This window comes from Biomphalaria glabrata, chromosome 11 (genome assembly GCF_947242115.1).
Source record: "Biomphalaria glabrata chromosome 11, xgBioGlab47.1, whole genome shotgun sequence".
Lineage (NCBI taxonomy): Eukaryota > Metazoa > Mollusca > Gastropoda > Planorbidae > Biomphalaria > Biomphalaria glabrata.
Genome location: NC_074721.1, coordinates 37,630,267 through 37,649,841, shown reverse-complemented (window position 1 = coordinate 37,649,841; position 19,575 = coordinate 37,630,267). Strand labels below are relative to the sequence as shown.

Below are 19,575 nucleotides of genomic sequence, written 5' to 3'. Positions count from 1 at the left end.
ACCTGGAACACAAAGCCTCAAAGGGGAACTTAATTTTACTTTACCCGGAACACGTACAATAAACAATACAAACAGCTAAACAAGGGAAAAGATTTTTTTAGAAATATTTTCTTAAAAATAGCAAAGCTTACCGATATGCTTGATATTCAATTAACACTCAGGCAAGATAACTCCATATTTATATAATATTATCCGCAATTATTTTCAAAGCATCATTCTACAGTGCGACTACAGCGTTCAGAGTAGCTGGGATTCGACTCCACGCGATTCCACACAATACGCCAACCATTCAGGGTTTGTGTTATTTCACTTTATAAGTTTGTCACTATGTATGTTTTGGCAATTTTTTTTTAATATTTTGGTAAGCAGCAGAATAAAATTGAGTTATAAGTTTTTACATAAAATCACCAAATGATACACATTTTGGGTGGATTTTCACACAACAAGAGGCGCGGTGGCTGAGTGGTAAGGCGCTTGGCTTCCGAATCGAGAGATTTCGGGCTCGAATCCTTCTGAAGACTGATTTTTTAGTTTCGGGATCTTTAGGGCGCCTCTGATTCCCTTCCCCAGTTCTAATGGGTGCGTGGCATAAGTTGGGGAAACAGTAAGGGCGGTGGGTAGTTGTGCTGGCCACATGACACCCTCGTTAACTATGGGCCACAGAAAAAGCATACTTGACATCATCATGTCTGTAGATCTCAAGGTCTGAAGGGGGTGAAATTACACATTAACGAAATGAAGGCTAGTTTTGCATTTATAGTTTAAGTGTATGACTTTTCCAATAGCTTTATACGTCCAGAGGTCAAAGGTTACTTTGTAGCAGCTTAAGCAGCAGTGTCACAACATCTTCTCTTTTTCTGCATCTGTTTAAAAGACAGGTGATTTTCTCAACCTTCAACTTTGTCTTTCTTTTGGCCACTTTGTCTTTCTTTTGGCCACTTTGTCTTTCTGTTGGCCACTTTGTCTTTCTTTTGGCCACTTTGTCTTTCTGTTGGCCACTTTGTCTTTCTTTTAGCCACTTTGTCTTTCTGTTGGCCACTTTGTCTTTCTTTTAGCCACTTTTTCTGTTGGCCACTTTGTCTTTCTTTTAGCCACTTTGTATTTCTTTTGGCCACTTTGTCTTTCTGTTGGCCACTTTTCCTTTCCTTTGGCCACTTTGTCTTTCTTTTGGCCACTTTGTCTTTCTCTAGGCTATTTTAATCGATTCTTTTTATCACCTTTTTGGCATTTCATGAGAGATGTTCTGAAATGAAGACTTAATTTGGGAACCTAGGTAGTCTATGGGTAGGGCTATCCAGAGATGTAATGTGGTGTGGGGCCTGGCTCTAGCGAGTTTTTAATGAGTGTTATTTCATTATAATTACACATTAAGATATACAAATATAATGTATTCCATAGCACATGGCATAGCATAGAAAATCTGAATTTCTATTCAACCAAAAAGAAGGTAAAATATTGTTCCTCTTATAATTTGAAGCATTAATCTTTTGTATAGTTTTTGAACGCAAATCTAATTAAGAGTATAGGAATATAAATATATATACATACATACATACATACAAGAATTGCTCGCTTAAGAGTATAGGATTTGGCGTCAAACATTTGTAAATTACTAATTATAGAATGAACCAAAACAAATAGAAGTGTATTTCCTATCAAAATCCAGGTTGGGGTTTGAAGCAATAACTAGGGGGCGATAATTAAAAACAAATACATTTTCCTTTTTTTTTAAATAGATTTTCTACAGGCACAAACTAAAAAATTTACTAGTAATTTAGTATTATTTTTTTGTAATGACAGGCTCGAGAACTATACTTTTCAGCGTCAACGTGGGCGGTCGGGTGTAAGTGGTCGTTAGAGGAGATATTTCGACTAATAGGAAAGAACTCCTGTGGAGGACCATATAGACAAAGTCCAATGTCTATTAAATGGACATATAATGATAAGCAGTAATCCGTAAATAATACTCTTACTAATAGACCGCAGTATTAGCGTATATATGATTTGGCAATAATACACACGCAAGACATATTCCAATTACCACTTTTTTTCAAGGGGGCCGCTTCTAAGCCGGACACCAGTATAGTCTTTTGATGTACACAGAAAGAATATGACGGAGTTTCCCCAGTGTGATTGGCCTCCCCTGTAACCAAAGCCTCCCGGTCTACGAGCAATCAATAATAGGGTTGTACACAACTTACATCAGCTTGTAATCCTTGTTTGACAGAACTGTATGACAGGCAGATGGACGGTGTTATTTACCGAGCCTAGAGTTCCAAGACTCTTTCACCTATAAGCTCAATTACAACGTACTTATAGTGGGTTTCATTTGAATTCGGATACTGTGGGATTCAAGGCAAATATTACAATTGCGAAGAAGAGACCGATTCTAAAAATCACACACATAAACCTCATTTACATGTTTATCAAAACTGCGGCTCCGCTAACATACAAGCCTAGGTTGATATATTAACCAATTAATCACAACAAATCTCCATAAGGATCAATAAAGCAGTCTTAGTCTTAGTCATAATTAATTATTTTTTTTTACATATAGAAAAAGAAAGCTTATTCGTTTAGTCTTAAAATTTATGTGTTTTTTTTCCTACGGCGTGTCAAGTGACGAGATGAGAATTAGCAATAATTAACAGGATTGTCATATTGTGACATGGCAATGGCATGACAATGACTTCATCTTATGTGAATGTCAATCAAGTACAACTTGAGCTGCACTGTGGATTGCAAGAATCACAGCGGATTGAAATGTCTGCGCAGTGGCGCAGTCTCTTCTCAGAGGCAAAAAGCTCCTATGGCGCACTCTTATCTCATAGGTAATAAGTTGTCCCAGCGTGGACCACGAGCTGGTAATTCCTTTACAGCAACAGACAAATTTTTAGGAAAATCGTTAAAAGTCATTTTCTAAATCCGTGTCCACTCAAGTTCCACCCAACCACCCAAAAAGCCAACCGCCTAACCAACCAGCCAACGAACCATCCAACCGCCTAACCAACCAACCAACCAACCGCCTAACCAACCAGCCAACGAACCAACCGCCTAACCAACCAGCCAACGAACCAACCGCCTAACCAACCAGCCAACCAACCAACCGCCTAACCAACCAGCCAACGAACCAACCAGCCAACAAACCAACCGCCTAACCGACCAGCCAACGAACCAACCGCCTAACCAACCAGCCAACGAACCAACCGCCTAACCAACCAGCCAACGAACCAACCGCCTAACCAACCAGCCAACGAACCAGGCGTTTCCACAACAGTACGTGTTCAATATATATTTAGTAATGATAAACGTTTTTTTATGTCATATTCTGTAAACTGATCTTTCTATCTATCTTTCTATCTATCTATCTATCTATCTATCTATCTATCTATCTATCTATCTATCTATCTATCTATCTATCTATCTATCTATCTATCTATATATCTATCTGTCTGTCTGTCTATCTATCTGTCTACTGTCTGTCTGTCTGTCTGTCTGTCTATCTATCTATCTATCTATCTATCTATCTATCTATCTATCTATCTATCTATCTATCTATCTATCTATCTATCTATCTTTCCTTCATTCTTTCTTTCTCTCTCTCTCTCTGTATATAAATGTATTTACAGATAAGTTTAATAACTACCTAACAAATAAACAAGTAGAGACAATCCAACCACCGACACCTACTGTTTTTTCTACCTTCCTAGAACTTAGCCAGAATTCACTGTCCCTAGTTCCTCTCTAGATCTGAACCGGAATTCACTGTCCCTAGTTCCTCTCTAGATCTGAACAGGAATTCACTGTCCTTAGTTCCTCTCTAGATCTGAACCGGAATTCACTGTCCTTAGTTCCTCTCTAGATCTGAACCGGAATTCACTGTCCCTAGTTCATCTCTAGATCTGAACCAAAATTCAATGTCCCTAGTTCCTCTCCTGATCTGTTCATCTTTGTGTGGTACAGCGCGCTGGTGCGCACCACATGCGTCGGCATAGGTACAGAATTATACAATATATATAGAGAGAGACAGAGACGTCACGTGGACACTGATTTCTCTCGAAACTACTTCCGGCTCTTTCTTTATCACTTCTGCTGACTAGGTCAAGGTTGTTGTTGTTTTTTTCAATCGATATTCGACCATCTAACTGAGAAATGTTTAAACTAGGGCCACTTTATATTTGAATATTTCTTTATTTAAGGACTCCTAAAAGTTGAATTCTAATTTTTGATCTCGTTTAAATATAGAGAGTGTGGCGTTTAATGTTTAAATTGATGTCATGGGCAGGAAATCTAGAGGATTGGAAGCTTTTAAAGTGCAATGTCTATTAAAGTGACCAAGTCTTAAGGGTATAACAAAGGTTCTTTAATTAGAGGCAAGATTTAAAAAAAAAATTAGAACTGAAAAAAAAATGAACTCCTAAAGTACAGCTGAAGAACAGAATTTGTACAGAATGTATGCATAAATACTGCAGTTTGCTAATTACAACAAAATCTTGTAATATTTATCTCGCCGTTAAAGGCATGCTTTGTTTAAACACCACATATTGGCTGAATATATTCTGATGTAAAGATCACTTTTATTTCAATGTAAATACATGTTATCATCTGTAAATACCCACCAATAACACCCTTTTATGCTGTATATGTATTTCTAAAATGACACCTTTATTTTATATGTTATCATTATGTAAATATACACCAATCACATTGTTAAAAAAAAATAAATCTTATATTGACGTATCTTAAATGTATGCCATGTACCATATTCCTAAATTTTTACTTTCTTTGTCTTGTACCTTTGAACACCACGTACCATTTATTAAAATTGGAAAAAAAAAAGAAGAGGCAGAAAGCCCAAGAAAAGAGGCCAAAAAAAAGCCCACCAAAAGAGGCATGAAGCCCAAGAAAAGAGGCCAAAAAAAAGCCCACCAAAAGAGGCATGAAGCCCAAGAAAAGAGGCCAAAAAAAAGCCCACCAAAAGAGGCATGAAGCCCAAGAAAAGAGGCCAAAAAAAAGCCCACCAAAAGAGGCATGAAGCCCAAGAAAAGAGGCCAAAAAAAAGCCCACCAAAAGAGGCATGAAGCCCAAGAAAAGAGGCCAAAAAAAAGCCCACCAAAAGAGGCATGAAGCCCAAGAAAAGAGGCCAAAAAAAAGCCCACCAAAAGAGGCATGAAGCCCAAATCCAATGATGAGATAGCAATAAATGCTGAGGATTAAAAAAAAAAAAAAAAAAAAAAGATCATTAGGATATAACTAGAAGCGAACCGCTGATGTAAGGTAGTGGAAGTTACGTCAGAGACGGAAGGAAGTGTTGTTTATTGTACTTATGGAGTGAGGTGGGTTCGAAATCGCTCAAACGTCTTCTGTTTCTACCTATATCTACATTGAAGTTGAAGCTTTATACTGTCAATCAAAATTAACTCCATTTCGGTTTAATACTAGAAGTTTAATTATTTTTTTTACAAGTTACTATGATTTATTTGGACTAACTGTCTAGAGCTACAAGTTAAAGGAATAATAAGCAAAGCCAGTGCAGAAGTTTGTTTTCTTTATATTCTTGTTTCAATTACAAATGTGTCCAGATTGGGTGACCTTGTATTCATATAAATTAAACTTGGCTAATTCTATTGCATTCATCATGTATTCTAGAGTATAATTTGTATGCTAGCAGACTTACTAACTTCAAATCCCTTAGCACTTCCCCGCTCCCAATTATTTTAATTTTTTTTTCATAATGTTAACCCTGGTTGACGTTCCAGAAAAGTAAGATAAGTCAATTGACGTAGTTCTTATAACGTTGAAGTCATTAAAATGTTCTCCGAGGGACAATCTCAGAACGTCAATGCCCAAAACCCCCCAAAAAAAAAAAAAAAGTTTTTTGTAGGTGGGAGTGGGCGAGGGCGGGCGGAAGCATCCCGGAATAGACCTCGTAGGGCGCTCTTGTTAGCTGCTCGAGTTCCTGCACAATTGATTGGTAAATAGGGCGCCCCGGAGTGAGGGACGACTTCAGCTGAAGACACGGAGAATGACCTGCAAAGATGGGCTTATACCGAGGGACGTGCTAGGAATGGTTGATTGGCCTGCTATTTATAGCAGTGATTTGTTTCCCTTGTGCTCTGAGATTGACAGAGGAGTATCTGCTTAAAAGTACATTTATATCCAGTCACTATATCAAGACGTACTAGAGATATAAATGTGTATCCAGTTTTTATATCAAGAAGTACATTAGATGTGAAATTCAGATCCTGCTTGGCTTTGTGGATCTGATAGATATTTACTCTGCCTATATGCAGTTTACTTTAAAGTAAATTTTAGCTTTTCTAAGTTCGCAATAACTAGAAATTATTCTACATTCTACCATGTAAAGAGACGCTTATTGTGTCTTCATGGAGCCTTTTGAGAAAAACCAGGACAGGGAACTTTAAAAAAACTCTCTAACGATTTTCCCAGATATGGGACTGTTGGTCTACATCGTTGTGGTAAAGAAATACGAGCTCGTTGGCCACACTGGTTAAACTCTAGTTTGACTGTTACAATTTTTCAAAGTTTAAATAGAAAATAATTTAATTTGGCCAGAGAACAAAAATATTTGTATCTTGAACAGACTATACGTCTTGTATTCTTGTTTTTACTAGTCGCGTCAATGTCTTTTAAGTCAAAACATTCCATGTCTATGAAACAAATAACTTATGGACCTCATTCACCAATCTTAAGCAAACAATTTTTATCCACGTGATAATATTAATAAAACAGGATTGCGTAATTTGTATTGCATTGATAGAGAACCACGTGGCAAAATGTTGTTTGTTTACAATTGGTGAATGAGGTCCATTCCTAATCGTACCATAACAACACTTGTAGGACGGTGGAGGGACGCCTTTGGTTGGAGGAGCCATAAATAGAACTAAAAAAAAGTTTCAACCTTTCCAATAATAACATAATTACTTTCAAGTTATCTTTATAACGAAGCCAATGTCTTTATAATAAAAGTTAAGGTTGTCTTAAAGTTCAATAAAAAAAGCCTTATAAAAATTGGATGGACGAAGACTTATAAAATGTCATTTATTAAATGAATCCTTAAACTACCAGCTAAGAACAAACCACGTGACCTAGGAAAAAACAGCGAAGTAGAAGACTTCTAAGTAAAAGCAGTGAATGTCAAGGTCAGGGGGTAACCAATCGTTGTTTCAGACAGGACAGGAAACAGAAGATAGCAGACGTAATATGGCTTCGGTTTTACATTTCGGAAGAGAAAGAAAAAATACCACCTTTAAATAAACTTTGACCGTACAGACAATAAAACTTCTTAAATAAGCCTATTCTCTGAGCCAGTGATTCGCAAACCTTTTTCCTTTACCGGAAAACTTTTCACATTTTTAGTGGAACACTTGGCTTATTTTTCTTTAGAGGTTAATTCTCGTGGTAGCCTACTAGTTAATGAGGTAGTTCCGAATCTCTGACCTACTTTATAAAAAGTCACGTGACTGTGGTCTTATACATGGCAATAACTTCCTATGATAAGATGTAGATCTAGATTTAGTGCTAGCCTAGATCTAGTAGACCTACTAAATAATCATAAAAATTAGTGAATTGTTGTAACATACTTTTTATTATTCAAAGATGTCTAGATCTAGACTATTTTCATGTTTAAATGACAATGAAATCAATGAGGTCATTAATGTAAACAACACACCCACGTGACTGAGAAGAGATCCGGAACTACCTCATTATTCCAGCAGTTCGTGGAACATCTATTCAGGACTCGTGGAACATCTATTCAGGACTCGTGGAACACAACACTAGGGTTCCGCGGAACACAATTTGGGAAACACTACTTGGTTAGAAGAGCCAATAAAGACCTCTTTGTTTAGCTGAAGGGATTAAGTCCTGATTTTGCTTATGCATCGAATTCTAAAGTGTGTAATTCAACTAAATGAGATCTTGTCACATAGCAATTTAGCACACTTTCTCTGTATAAGTATTCAATCAATGTCATAGTCACGCCCAATCAGTCACTGGCAGGAGAAAGATTTGAAAAAAAAAAGGGGAAACAATATTCACTGTATTACTTTTTAAAAGTCCACTTCCCAAAACAAGCAAAATAAAAAAAAAATTATAAAAAAAAAGCTTATCTAAGGGAAAGAATCGCTAAATCACTGCCATATCTCTCAATGCTGCAAGGTTTGACTCCTTTTTTTGTAAAAGTTAATTAATAAGCACTAATTGATTAACTAATTGGTTAATTTTTTTATTGATTCACGTAGTGTCATCGAACAATCTATAATTGTGCACAGTTTAAGCTTGATCCTAGAATGGGTAGTCAGGGGAAAAGGTGTACTAGATGTGAAACAGACAGACTACCAGACAGACTACCAGACAGACTAACAGACAGACTAACAGACAGACTAACAGACAACCAGACAGACTAACAGACAGACTACCAGACAGACTAACAGACAGACTAACAGACAGACTAACAGACAGACTAACAGACAGACAAACAGACAGACAAACAGACAGACTAAAAGACAGACTAACAGACAGACTAACAGACAGACTAACAGACAGACTAACAGACAGACTAACAGACAGACTACCAGACAGACTAACAGACAGACAAACAGACAGACTAACAGACAGACTAACAGACGTTGTGAGTTCATATCAAGTTTGTGAAAGAGGATAATAAAAAAAAAAAACATATAAAATACTTTTTAAAAAACCCACAGAGCTTGTACAGAAGTGCTATTGTATCAGTTAGTTTGGATCAGTCATGTCATGAAATTTGTAATAGAATGAGACCAAACAATAAACAAACAAAAAATGTTTACCAATCTAGCGTTATTTCATGTTTTTAACTTTCTCAATACTCTATAATCTAATCCCAAATCTGGACCAGTCTGGAAAGTCGCAGCAGAGGGAGGGGGGTATGAGAAAGTATAGGATATTTGGTGAATTTACACATGATCGCTTTTAAACCAATTTTTTTTTCAAAAAAGGGGAACGACCTGAATTCAAATTCGGTTCAAGCCTCCTCAAGCTCAACCACCCTGCTAGCAAAGAGTCTATTTATATAGTCGACTGTCTAGACCTATTGTTTGTTCAGAACTTACTTTTAAGAGGCGACCTACAAAGGGGGACAATGTCGGCTTATACCATTAGATTCATTCAAGTACAATTTTTTTCTCTTGTTCGTAAATAACTCATTACCAATAGTTAATTGGCAATTGGTCACTTTTTATTGATTCTTGAGTTGTCTGGTAAAAGAAATTAAGTATGCGCATTTTCAGCTGTATCTGAGATTTGGTGTCGAAAAAATTACATGTACCATCTTTTTTTTACCAGACAGACAGACAGAGTGAGTTGATACAGCCCTTGTAAACATAAAAGCAACGTTTGTTTTCTATTATTCAGCCTAACTAAATATTCTCAAGTATCTTCAGTGCACTAATCAGTTCATACAGCTGTTTTGTTATTACGCTTCTGCCTAGGCTACACAAGTCTACATTAATTTCAATACGTTTTATGAGGCACGGCATCTTTAGACTTAAAGTTTGAGATTTATTTTACTATATGTTATTTTTTCAATAGGGCCATGCGTATTTTGAGCTAAGGGTTATATTAACTCCTTGACGAATCTGGTTTAAATCATCGTTCCATATGCTAGGACACAATTTGTACAAATACTCCTTCTTCCCTAGTGCTATTAGAGCATGCAATGGGTTGCCTGAGCTAGCCAGGAAAACCAGTGACTTGGCAGAATTTAAGTCATTGGTTAACATGCATGACTAGATGCATGACGCGTAGGACGTAATCATCATCTTTTTTGAAGTAACGTCTTTATTTTATAAGATAAGATAAATCCCATATTCTTTATTAACTTTATTATCTTTATCATCTGGACAAATATCTCCCGTGTACGTATTCAACTGCTCCATCTTAGCATTTCACTATCAATTATCAAAACAAAACAAAAACGAAAGCAAAGAAAAACTTTAAACAAATAAACAGCTCAAGAAAAACTAGGTGGAAATTGTATAAACGACAAAAGTGATGAAGGTACAGGTAAGCAACAAGAGGTGTGCTAGGTTACAGGTGTCGAACAAGAAATAAAACAACGTGGGGATCTCGAAGACTTACCTGTTACCTGAATGGCCATTTTTCATGGGATACGCCAGATCAAAGATTTTATCAAAAGCGTTCTGAAATACGAAAACAATAAAATGTAATTAGGGTGAAGACCTTACAAAATATATCCACGAATTATCTATAATAAACTATAATCTATAATCTAATCTGGGGAAAATGTTCGGCGCTGTTGACACCAGTGTGACTGTCTGCAATAGAAGAAACTTTGTGGGATAAGGACAAGACGAGACAACATAAGTCGACTCAAAGGTTATAGTATTACGTTTCATAGTCGATTAAGAATTAGACCTCTGATCTCTCTCAATTTAGAGGTCATGGCTCATGTAGAATTAGACCTCTGATCGCTCTCAATTTAGAGGTCATGGCTCATGTAGAATTAGACCTCTGATCGCTCTCAATTTAGAGGTCATGGCTCATGTAGAATTAGACCTCTGATCGCTCCAAATTTAGAGGTCATGGCTCATGTAGAATTAGACCTCTGATCGCTCCAAATTTAGAGATTTTTTGGCTCATGTAGAATGAGACCTTTGATCTCTCTCAATTTAGAGGTCATCGCTGATGTACAATTAGACCTCTGATCGCTCCAAATTTAGATTTCATGGCTCATGTAGAATTAGACCTCTGATCGCTCCAAATTTAAATTTCATGGCTCATGTAGAATTAGACCTCTGATCTCTCCAAATTTAAAGGTCATGGCTTATGTAGAATTAGACCTCTAATCGCTCCAAATTTAGAGGTCATGGCTCATGTAGAATTAGACCTCTGATCGCTCCAAATTTAGAGGTCATGGCTCATGTAGAATTAGACCTCTGATCGCTCCAAATTTAGAGGTCATCGCGCATGTAGAATTAGACCTCTGATCGCTCAAAATTTAGAGGTCATGGCTCATGTAGAATTAGACCTCTGATCGCTCCAAATTTAGAGGTCATGGCTCATGTAGAATTAGACCTCTGATCGCTCCAAATTTAGAGGTCATGGCTCATGTAGAATGAGACCTCTAATCGCTCCAAATTTAGAGGTCATGGCTCATGTAGAATTAGACTTCTGATCGCTCCAAATTTAGAGGTCATGGCTCATGTAGAATTAGACCTCTGATCGCTCCAAATTTACAGGAAATGGCTAATGTAGAATTAGACCTAGTTTTGCATGTTAATCTGTGACTTAAACTCTGCTAAAATGTTGGTTTTCCCTGTCTGATTCAGGCAACATCTTAAATACTCTTATAGCACTAGGGCAGAAGGAGCACTTGTATGAATTTTCCTTTTCTGGTCAACTAGCTGCTAAGATTAAAAGAAAATATTTTGGTTTGTTTATAAAGGCTAAATGCACTTTGTATGTAAATGTCAGCACATTTTTTAAAATGGAATTTTTATACAACGACTTTCGTGCAGTAGTGTGACAAGTAGCGGCAAGACATGGTACTAAACTAGTTCCCTCAAAAAGTTTTAAATAATCAGATTTTATTTAGTGCCCCCATCAGGATAAAAGACGCTTATTTTTTTTATTTTTTTTGTTTGCGTTTTATGTGTGCGTGTCAGTCTGTCCGTCACGTTTAGATAAAAAAAAAACAACTCTAATAGCTATTGAAAATCTGACTTAACCTTTTATGTTTATTCCCAAACATCTCAATAGTTTTAAATATGTATAATAGATTGTTCCGGATGTTTTTGTAAAAACAAATCAATGCCAACGAATGTTTGTTCGCTCTTCTAATTTATATTAGATTTAATTTCCATGCTTAAAAGTTCCGTTTTTTTAAAATGTAAATAGCATATAAATGCTAAATAAAAATCTCTATACTGTTTTATATTTCATTAACTATAACGTTGTTCCGGATATTGTTTTATAAAAAAATAAATTATGCGAAATTATTGTTTAAAATCGCATAATTGACAATTATATTCTTGAACAATACGTCACCATAGTTTAGTTATCAATATAAAAAAAGAAAGTAATTTACTAGAAACAATTATTGTAAAAACCTTTTTTAAATTTATTTTACATTCAATTCTCTAGCTGAAACATCGCACAAGAGTTTCTATCGGTAAAGAATGTTCCAGATTGTGTTTTGAAAAAGAAATCGACCTACATTACTTTAATTTTTCTTACAAATCGTCGCCCAATTGTTCCGTTAATTTTTTTAATGAATTTTTTTTATGAAAACATAAAGCACTCCGGCGGACCGCATCTGGCCCGCGGGTCGTAATTTGCCCACCACTGTTCTAAACCATATATCTAGATCTAGTATTCTTGTCTAGACTACAGTCTTTTAATGTCACTATGTCTGGATCTGCATCATCAGACTTAAGTTGGCTGCATGGTCGCTGAACTGTCGTTCGGATTCATTGATGGTCCCGGATTCAAACCCTGCCCTCTCCCATCACCCGTCGTCCTGCGGGAGGTTTGGGATAGAAAGAAAACTATCTTCAACTCTGATACATTTTACAAGCATTTTACAAACATTTTACAAACATTTTACAAATATTTACAAACAAACATTTTACAAACATTTTACAAACATTTTATAAAAATATTTTACAAACAAACATTTTACAAATATTTTACAAACATTTTACAAACATTTTACAAAAATTTTACAAACAAACATTTTACAAACATTCTACAAACATTTTACAAATATTTTACAAACATTCTACAAACATTTTACAGACATTTTACAAACATTTTACAAACAAACATGTATATGCCAGGATATTTTCAAGGAGTGGGGGAAATCGATGGGGAATTAAATAAAACAGTTTATTTTTTTTTTATCAGTTTCATTAGTTATTAAAAGCAAATTTATTATTCTGCTCAATCACAAACAGCCTCATAAAATGGAATAATCTATTTTTTAATACCTTTTTTATGTTACTTATTCATTCTGTGATTTTTTTTTTTTTACTTTCAAATAGTCAAATGACGATAACTTGCTTAGTGCATACTTGGATTTTTTTTTTAACTTTCAAATAGTCAAAATGACGATAACTTGCTTTGTGCATACTTGGATTTTTTAAAAAATGTGCAAAAATGTTAATTTTCTTTTCATCAACTCAATAAAATTATCTTCGAAGTCATAGATGGAAAAAACAAAACAAAAAACATTTATCTTATCTTATATAATACAGACGTTACTTCAAAAAAGAAGATGATTACGTCCTACGCGTCATGCATTTAGTCATGCATATTAACCAATGACTTAAATTCTGCCAAGTCACTGGTTTTCCTGGCTAGCTCAGGCAACCCATTCCATGCTCTAATAGCACTAGGGAAGAAGGAGTATTTTATATACTCAGCATTTCCAATGCTTATCTACTCTATGAACAAGGCATTCACTCAACATCTTGCATGCCACTAAAATTGACTGCTTTTATAACACAATAAAACAAACTATGAACTCAAAGTTTCTATTTTTCAAAGTCTCTAGCAATGTTTTGGTCAGTGCAGGAACAAGTTCCACATGTTTATCAGCACACTGAATAACACAGTTCTCTAAAGTGTGTCTATTTCTTTCAACAGCATTGCAGACGATTCTGAAATATCTCAATTTCATTCTGAAAGTATGCCTGAGCTTTGTTCATGTTTAGATCTATTATCTATAAATCAGTGTACATCTTTTGCCTCAAAACGCAAAAGTACAAAATAATGGAAACTTTAATTTTATCCAATTTAAATATTTAATTTGTTAGTAGTTGAGAAAGGTTTATAGTTTCTGCATACAATCTTCGGATACAATAATTTAAATTGTGTAATGCAGCGACCCCTGGCAAATCGTCAATCGACCCCCAAGGGGGTCGCGACCCACAGGTTGAGAACCCCTGGTGTAATACAATAAACAAGACTTTCGAAACTTCATAATTATTGGTCATGATAATTATTTATTTATCTTAAGACGCTTTTGGAAATTTTTGTATTCTATTGTCTGAGTTGGGTTTCGGGAAAACATGAAGAGAACAACTAGGGTCACGTGATGTACTGACTTCTTAATTTTTGGACTCAATGTTGTGTTGGTGAGTGACTATTTACACACAATTTCACTTCACAGTATTGTACTTAACGGTGTATGGGGTTCTGTAGGAGGAGTGGTCCCCTCCGTCAACTGGGCAGTCGGGCTCCCTGAGCAACTCTTTGACCTTGGTCTCCACTTAGAGCCAGTGGCGTAGCAAGGTACCTGTGGGCCCGGGTTCAAGAATATGTTGATGGGCCCCCTCCCCACCTTTTTCCATATGTCAAATTTGAAAAGGGCTTATGTAGGGCAGATCACGATTGGTCATTGGTCACGCGCCATGCGGTGCCGTTTTTAGACTCATTTAGCTATTTGAGATAAGGGAACCCCATATTATTTAAGATATTATATGGAACTACTAGGCCTAAATATTTCTTGAGGGCCCTAACCCTATAGCTTATGTTGCAAAAAGATAAATCTAACCCTCGCCCCATGTTTGTAACGCCGGTCGTGAGCCCGGGTTCATTGAACCCTTTACGCCATGGATGCTACGCCACTGCTCAGAGCTCAGTTCTCGCCTGTGGCTCCACGCAGTTGTCAGAATGCGACAAAGGCCACACCCCTGCAAACTGTCTCGACTGACCGGGCCAAACCAGGTGAGGATCAGCCAGAGCTAGTAACTGCTGACAAATATGGGTCTTTGTCCACATCCCAGCACGCGAATGTTAGTTGCGTCTGCCTGGCACTCAAATCATTGCATTGTATTAAAGATCCAAACGTTTGCTGCCCTGCTCAATTTGACCAGCCAAATACGTTGACCACTGGCCAAAGGCGCATTTTTCCATGTGTTCCTTTTGGAAATTGTAGTCACCAATGTTCAACTCCAAGCAATGATGAGGACACTATATTAAAATCATGTAAGGTTTCCCTTTCAGACTGCCAGGATTTAAATTATATGCTTTTCTTGTGTTTCTTGACTTTGTCTTGGCTCGCTAAGGGGTTCTTCAATACTCAATTACAATTTCTTAATACTTGCTTAGTTACTCACAAAAGAACAATTACTATTAGTTACACTGAAACTCCAACTATAGATATCCATTAAAATACGAATAATACTTTAATATTCAATAAGCACATAATGAAATCAACTCTTAAATATTATTAATCAACAATCATCAGTCCATCGTCTTTCATGTTATATACATATATAAACACCAGTCCAGGAAGTAAACGTCCAACCTTCCTGGACCGAGAGCAAGACATTACTGACTTAACACACTCTCTCGCACATTCAAAGAAGACTTAATCTTTCAGTTCATAACACTCTGCATTCATAACAAGGTGATATAACAATCATACCAAAATATTAAACTAACATTCATTCTCGCCATACCTCCTCTGACACAGACCTTGCGACCTACGGGGCAGATGATGTTAAGGTCATCTGTTTCTATGGCCAACGGCTAACGAGCAGGGTGCCATGTGGCTAGCTTTACTTTCCCAACTTAAGTCAGGTGCCCATTAGAGTAACCAGGGGCGCCCTAAAAATCCAGAAATTCAAAAATCCCGGTCTTCACCGAGATTCGAACCCAGGACCTCAGGTTTGGAAGCCGAGCGCTTAACAAATCAGTCACCGCGTCCTCATATCAAAATCGTGGGTTCTCACTAAATATAAGCGAAGGAGCGTAGATGTTTTATTTTCCAACGCTACCAAATGCACAAAATGTATCCTGTACCTACCACATTACAAAACTAATCAAAACTACCTATTTTCTGCATACCGGATGTACCAAATAGCTAGCTATTCACAGTGCCACGTAATTATAGTCGTGAAGGCCTAAGTTTAAATTAAAAAAAATATATATTTACATTTCGAACAATAGTATATTTCCACTATGCGCTGTGGCAGTGTGGATTATGTAACTAGAGGCTTTCAGAGAGGCTAGTTCTAGAGAGGATATAAAAAATATTCAAAATTCCTTGTTTGATATCTTGTGAATCTTTTATTAATATTATATATTATCGTGAATTTTTAGTGTGCGTTCAATCTATTCATGCTTTCAACTTAAGGCATTAAATAGTTTTACTTCATAAATAGGAATTATGTAATTTTTTAGCTGGATAAAGTTTTTTTCTGGAATTCACAATGGAACTTGAGTTATCGGAATTAGATTTCTTAATGTAACTACCCAGACGTAATTAAGAGACAATATCACCCTCACACAGAGTTATAGCCCATATATAAGTGAAGTAATGTCCCCTTTTGATCTATGGATCAGATGATGAAAAGGTCATCTGTTTCTGTTGCCCCCTGGTTAACGAGGGTGTCATGTGACCAGCACAACGACCAACCACATTTACTTTTCCCCAACTAGTATCAGGTACCCATTAAAGGTGGATGGACTCGGGGGAGTCCCGTAAAATTGAGAAATTCAAAACCCCAATTTTCAACATGCTTCAAACCCGCTACACCTCGGTTAGGAAGGGAAGCGCTTTACCGCTCAGCCACCACCACCCAATCTCCGTTAACAGCCATAGATGAAAAAATTGTATTTACTTATTAGACAACTTTTAACAATTCCGTTCATAGATGACACAGAACACAGACGAGACAACGCATCTAGAAGTTAACATCTTTGAGAGAGAGGTTAAGCCTCTAGGATTACCTTCTCTTGGCTACTCTAGTCCACGCTAATGAACATTTAGTCTAAGGGCAGCTAATCTTGGATTAGTCTCGGATTATCGATCATTGACCGAGACAGTTCTCCTGGTGCCAAGTTTGAAATGGATTTATTGGTGCACATTCTGAATGGGTGGGGGGGGGAAGGTGTGAAGCAATGTGGTCTTGAGGGGCAATTGGCATCTCTGCTTGAGAATCTCTTTCCCACACCCATTTCTTCGGATCAAGTTGGAACTTTAAACAATTATTTATTGTACCTAACAAAACAATATGTTGATGGGCCCCCTCCCCACCTTTTCCATATGTCAAATTTTAAAAGGGCTTATGTGGGGCAGATCACGATTGGTCATTAGTCACGCGCCATGCGGTGCCGTTTTTAGACTCATTTAGCTATTTGAGATATTATATGGAACTACTAGGCCTAAATATTTCTTGAGGGCCCTAACCCTATAGCTTATGTTGCATATAGATAAATCTAATCCTGGCCCCAAGTTTGTAACGCCAGCGGGTGTGGGCCCCAAAATGGTCGTGGGTCTGGGTTCATTGAACCCCTTTGCGCCATGGATACTAAGCCACTGCTCAGAGCTCAGTTCTCGCCTGTGGCTGCACGCAGTTGTCAGAATGCGACAAAGGCCACACCCCTGCAAACCGTCTCGACTGACCGTGCCAAACCAGGTGAGGATCAGCCAGAGCTAGTAACTGCAAGAAAATATGGTCTTTGTCCACATCCCAGCATGCGAATGTTAGTTGCGTATGTCTGGCACTCAAATCATTGCATTGTATTTGAAGATCTAAACGTTTGCTGCCCTGCTAAATTTGACCAGCCAAATACGTCGCCCACTGGCCAAAGGCGCATTTTTGCATGTGTACCTTTAGGAGATTGTAGTCATCAATGTTCAACTCCAAGCAATGATGCAATCATGTAAATTTTCCCTTTCAGACCATGCGACCTATGGGGCAGATGATGTTGAGGCCATCTTTTTTAATGGCCAACGGTTATGTGGCCAGATTTACTTTTCTCAACTTAAGTCAGGTACCCATTAGAGTAAGGAGGACTCAGGGGCGCCCTAAAAATCCCGAAATTCAAAATCCCGGTCTTCACCGAGATTCGAACCCAGGACCCCAGGTTCGGAAGCCGAGCGCTTAACCACTTATATTAAAATCAAGGGTTCTTACTAAATTATCCTGTACCTTCCACAATACAAAGCTAATCAAAACTACCTATTTTCTGTATACCGGATGTACCAAATAGCTAGCTATTCACAGTGCCACGTAATTATAGTCGTGAAGGCCTAAGTTTAAATTAAAAAAATATATTTACATTTCGAACAATAGTATATTTCTACTATGCGCGGTGGCAATGTGGATAATGTAACTAGAGGCTTTCAGAGAAGCTAGTTCTAGAGAGGATATAAAAAATATTCAAAATTCCTTGTTTGATATCTTGTGAATCTTTTATTAATATTATATATTATCGTGAATTTTTAGTGTGCGTTCAATCTATTCATGCTTTCAACTTAAGGCATTAAATAGTTTTACTTCATAAATAGGAATTATGTAATTTTTTAGCTGGATAAAGTTTTTTTCTGGAATTCACAATGGAACTTGAGTTATCGGAATTAGATTTCTTAATGTAACTACCCAGACGTAATTAAGAGACAATATCACCCTCACACAGAGTTATAGCCCATATATAAGTGAAGTAATGTCCCCTTTTGATCTATGGATCAGATGATGAAAAGGTCATCTGTTTCTTTGCCCCGTGGTTAACGAGGGTGTCATGTGGCCAGCACTACGACCAACCGCCTTTACTTTTCCCACTCTAATATCAGGTACCCATTAAAGTTGGATGGACTCTGGGGAATCCCATAAAATGGAGAAATTCAAAATCCCAATTTTCAACATGTTTCTAACCCGCTACACCTGGGTTCGAAGCCAAGCGCTTTACCACTCAGCCCCCCCCCCCCTCTCCGTTATCGGCCATATATGAAAAAAAAATTATTTACTTCTTAGACAACTTTCAACAATTCCGTTCATAGATGACACAGAACACAGACGAGACAACGCATCTAGACGTTAACATCTTTGAGTGAGAGAGAGGTTAAGCCTCTAGGATTACCTTCACTTGGCTACCCTAGTCCACGCTAATGAACATTTAGTCTAAGGGCAGCTAATCTTGGATTAGTCTCGGATTATCGATCATTGACCGAGACAGTTCTCCTGGTGCCAAGCAATGACTTCAGTTTGAAATCGATTTATTGGTGCACATTCTGAATGAGTGTGTGTGAGGGGGGGGGGGGAGGAAGGTGTGAAGCAATGTAGTCTTGAGGGGCAATTTGCATCTCTGCTTGAGAATCTCTTTACCACACCCATTCTTCGGATCAAGTTGGAACTTTAAACAATTATTTATTGTACCTAACAAAACAATATATGTTAATTTATTTGTGATTAATTATTTGATTGATATTGAATAAGTGAAATAACTTTAAAATGGAGTGAAAGATGCAGTTCTATAGTGTTATGTCATTTATTATTATTATTTTTTTTTGGAAAAAAAAATCTGTATTTTATAAGATAATTAATTTTTATAGCGACAACACCAACTTGGATTACTAAATTGTTGAAATTTTGTTATCTTAAATACCTAATTTCTTGGTTATTGAAATGGGCGTAAAATTTCTGAATATTTTGTATAATATTCTATCTTGGGGCAATGCCTTCATTTTGTACAATGTCATGTGCACTGAAGATTTTACTATAAATGTTAAATATCGATCTTCTTCTGATTAATTTTTGGCGT

The 19,575-nt window shown here is 36.9% G+C and overlaps 1 protein-coding gene across 3 annotated transcripts in view; it reads right to left on the bottom strand.

Annotated features, from left to right (window-relative positions):
• The window catches only part of LOC106069852 (dual 3',5'-cyclic-AMP and -GMP phosphodiesterase 11A-like), a 222,413-nt gene that overhangs the window by 52,204 nt on the left and 150,634 nt on the right, over nt 1–19,575 (bottom strand). For all 3 annotated transcript variants that reach the window (XM_056003930.1, XM_056003932.1, XM_056003931.1), the window contains exon 9: nt 10,141–10,202. In XM_056003930.1, the coding sequence (XP_055859905.1) occupies nt 10,141–10,202 (62 nt within the window). The remainder of the gene's footprint in view (nt 1–10,140; nt 10,203–19,575) is intronic.